Raw genomic sequence first — 4,008 nt, 5'->3', positions numbered from 1 at the left:
CACACCCCGCCACTCGCAACCCCCTCCCTGGATGGCAGAAGTTGACTCCCTCGCGCCGTTGGTTCATTTTGTATCACATCATTATATCTCCCCTCTTCCTCTTCCCTTCTCCCCGCACGCCCATCCCCCACCTTCCCCGTGTTTGCAGGCCAGGGAGCGGTAGAGCTTCTTCAGCACGGGGCCCTGCAGCGACCTCAGCATGACGGGCAGCAGCGAGATGACGTCCCGGCGGCTCAGCGTGAAGGCCACTGGCACCATGACCCGTGGGTCACCACTGGCGGCGTACCAGGACTTGCAGGCGTCCACCAGCCGGCCTGGAGGCAGGTCCTTCTCTGTGAGCGCCTGCGGCCGCCACACCATTGCTGTTAGTGTTTTCATTAATATTGTGGAGGGCGTGTGTATGTGTGTATGTATGTTGTGTATGTACGGAAACCCCAAACAGCGGCAGGTCCGGCAGTATCATCAGCAATAGCAGTATCCCCAGGAAAAAAAGTACAACAGAGTCTGCTGCAAGGGCGGTGGGGATATAGTTCGGGTCAACCCAACAAGCCCTCTAAGTAAAACCCCTGCCATCATATATACACACATACATACATGCACGCGTGCACGTGCGAGTGTATGCATACCCACATGCAGCATGACCAGCAGCAGGTCCTCACTCCCCCCCACGGGCGCCCGCAGCTGTGCCAGCAGTGCCGGGTGGGCGGCACCCAGGGCCAGGGCTAGTGCCCCCGCATGCGCCCCTATGGCTGTCCGCAGATGCGGCCCGCCGCCCGCGTACGCCGCCACCAGCCCCGGCAGCAGGTCGGGCTGCTTGGCCACAAGCGCCATGTACAGCGAGCACCGTCGGGTGCAGTCCAGCACGGACGGCTCCGAGGGGGGGCCAGCGGCGGGGGCGGGCGGGGGGCCCTGCTCCGCCGCATGGGCCGCCGCCGCCGGCAGCTGCGGCGCCTCCGCCACAGCTGCCGCTGCGGCGGGGGCGGCTGCCGGCTGTACGAGCAATGCTGAGAGTCTGCGTGCGGCCGTGGCTACGATGGTCTGTCTGAGGTGGGGCCGCGGGTAGAGCTTGCTGGTGAGGAGGCGTACGGCGGCGGAGCGGATCTCCTCGTGCGGGTCTGTGGCAGTCGCAGTAAAAACGTCGCAGTGGCAGTAGGAATGGACTAGTATAGACACGCCATGGACGGGTGGTACGGCAGGTTGGTGGATCCGGAAGGGAAGCGGGCCGACAGGGGGTGATATCTGGGGGCCAGATCGACATACATACATACATGCATCCATACATACCCGGCTCACTACACACATCCCGCCTCCCCCCCTCCCTGCCTCCCCGTCCTCACCCTCCGCCGCCTCCAGCACCAGCTCCAACACGGCCCTCCGAACGGGCGGCCGACCCTCAATGGCGTCCCAGGCGCAGCTGAGGGCCAGGGTGGGCCACTTTCCCCCCCCGGAGAACAGGTCGCGCAAGTACGACAATACACCCGGTAGCGGCAGGGAGGGGGCGGCCTGAAGGAACGAGTAGCAGAGGGGGACGTGGGCGGCAGGGAGGGGGATGTAGGTGTGTATTTAGTTGGGGGATTACATGCGCAAGAAGCAAACACGACCCAGATGCTGCTGCTGCTGATGATGATGATGATGATGATGATGTCCAGAATGTCGCAAACTGCTGGGGAGTCTAAATCGTGAGTGAGGTGCGAAACGCGGGGGGAACAGTGTTTTTTCCGAACATATCTGCGGAGTCTGCAACCAATAGGACAGATAGCATTGCGCAGAGGACCCGGGTATTCGACGTGGGGGGTGAGCCGCCCGGTGGGGGGGAGGGAGAAGGATTTGCAAGCACGATGGGTTTGTGTTATATGCAAACGTAAACATAAACGTAAATGTATGCATATACATATACAGTATTGCGTCTAAAGAAGAATTGAACTGGCAGGAGGGAAGGTACGGCAAACACATGCGATGATGATGATGTCGCGTGGTGGGCGCTCTGTTCTGTTCTGCTCTGTTCTGTTCTGTGCTGTCATTATGTGCTGTGGAGGAGGTAAAAACACCCGAGACCACATTCCCTCTCCAACTGCCCCCTCTCCCCCCGCCGCCCACCTTGAGCAGTTCCTTGACCTCCAGTCCCACGACGGGTCGGGGGCCCTGAGAGGGGCCTGGCGGGGGGTTGGGGAGGGGGTGACCCGCCTCCAACTGCCACTGCCGCAACTGCATCTGCGGGACGGGGACCGGGGTCGGGGTCGGGGTAGGGGGTAGGGGGTTCGACAAAAGCACAGCCATACTCGGATAATACCCGCGCCGGAAAAGGGAAGAAGGGGTGAGGGAAGGGTAGGAAAAATGGGTGGTGTGTGTGTGTGTGTGTGTGTGTGGTGGGGGAAGGGTAAGAGAGAAATGGGGCTAAGGACGCCGGTCACCAGGAAAAAGACCAGACCTGCACCAGCCCGTCAGCACATCTCCCCTCCCCTGAACCCACCATGGACTCCTGTACGGAAGCCTGCACGCCCTCAACCTCCGCCGCCACTTCATCCGCCAGCTCCGGAACCACCGCCCCCACATCCTCTCCGCCGCCATCCCCCCCACCCTCTCCGCCCCCTGCTCCGTCCCCCTCCTCCTCCGCCGCCGCGTGTAAGTCCATACTCGCTGCCTCGCTTTGCAGCCAGGTACCCTGAGCTGCGGCCCAGGAGACGTTGGCCTGGTAGGGCGGGAGGTGCGGGGTGGAAGGAGGCCCCGCGTTGCCAGGGGTTGCGAAGAAAGGGGAGGGAGAGAAGGAAGGAGCAAGGACTATAAAAATCTAAGAGGGGCACGAGGTCTAGAAAACATACCAAAACGGTGGCAGGAGTAAAAGATGGATAAAAGATATATAATATAATATAATATAATATAATATAATATAATATAATATAATATAATATAATATAATATAATATAATATAATATAATATAATATAATATAATATAATATAATATAATATAATATAATATAATATAATATAATATAATATAATATAATATAATATACATTATTATCACTAAATTATTATTTCTTTTGGTAGTGGTGGTGACGGCGGCGGTGGTACACCCACCTGCAGTTGCCGGGCAGTAGCCAGCAATCCCTCCAGACCCGCACTCGGCCGCTCCTCGGGATGTAGCAGCTGTAGCTGAGAGCGCTGCTGCTGTAGCGCCGCCGCCGCATCCTTCAGACCTCGGCTGTAGCGGCGGAGCTGGTGAGCGTGCCACACGACTGCGTGTTGCCTGTTCAGGTAGCACGGGGTGGCGGGGATAATACCACGTAAGCAGCAAAGTGTGCCAATTGCCGACATTATTGTGTGTTAATGTGTGTATTTGTTAATGTGTATTTGTTAATGTGTATGTATGTGTTTATGTAAGTATGTATCTGCATGTGTATGTGTGTGTTTAAATAAACCGAGCCCCGAGATGTACATACATACAGGTTGAAGAAGGAAGTCACTTGCACAGCCTTACTGTTGTATGTGGGTGGGGGCCGCGCGAAACGGGCGGTAGGTGGGGGAAAGGGGGAGAGGGGGGCAGGAAGGGAGTGGGGTGGCGTGGAGTGGAAGGAGGCCGCATCTGTGTAAAATCCGGCTCACCTGGCTCGCTCCAGTAACGCCAACAGAACTGTCTCGTACACCGTACCAGATAGATCCGGCGGCGCGTCCGCATCCCTACTCCCGCCGCCAGCGCCGCCGCCGCCGCCGCCGCCGGCGCTGCTGCTGCTGAAATCTCCCTGACCCCCCCCTGCTCCCGCTTCCTGCGCCTCCGTGTCCGCAGCAACGCCGTATCCGTAACCGCCCCCGCCAGCACCACCCTGTCCTGCTCCAACTCCTACCCTTCCGCCGCCGCCGCCGCCACCGTCCTCCTCCATAACCCCAAACCCCATGTCGCCACCTCCACTGCCGCTACGTCTCCCAGCAACCCCCCCAACCGCACCACCACCACTGCCGACCGCGGTGACGTCAGGCACATCCGCCATGTCCACATCTCCCCCCCCTC

General features: G+C 58.9%; 1 protein-coding gene across 1 annotated transcript in view; it reads right to left on the bottom strand.

Annotated features, from left to right (window-relative positions):
• Positions 1-4,008, bottom strand: part of VOLCADRAFT_104818 (uncharacterized protein) — a gene marked incomplete at its 5' end in the record, with an annotated part of 17,546 nt that overhangs the window by 4,745 nt on the left and 8,793 nt on the right. Inside the window, 7 exons of the mRNA XM_002950543.1 lie at positions 132-342; positions 631-1,115; positions 1,338-1,503; positions 2,098-2,211; positions 2,471-2,689; positions 3,081-3,249; positions 3,606-3,953. Of these exons, the coding sequence (XP_002950589.1) occupies positions 132-342; positions 631-1,115; positions 1,338-1,503; positions 2,098-2,211; positions 2,471-2,689; positions 3,081-3,249; positions 3,606-3,953 (1,712 nt within the window). The remainder of the gene's footprint in view (positions 1-131; positions 343-630; positions 1,116-1,337; positions 1,504-2,097; positions 2,212-2,470; positions 2,690-3,080; positions 3,250-3,605; positions 3,954-4,008) is intronic.

The sequence above is a fragment of the Volvox carteri genome (assembly GCF_000143455.1).
Source record: "Volvox carteri f. nagariensis unplaced genomic scaffold VOLCAscaffold_19, whole genome shotgun sequence".
Taxonomy (NCBI): Eukaryota; Viridiplantae; Chlorophyta; class Chlorophyceae; order Chlamydomonadales; family Volvocaceae; genus Volvox; species Volvox carteri.
Note: the sequence above shows the minus strand (reverse complement) of the source record. Positions and strands in the feature narration are given on the sequence as shown.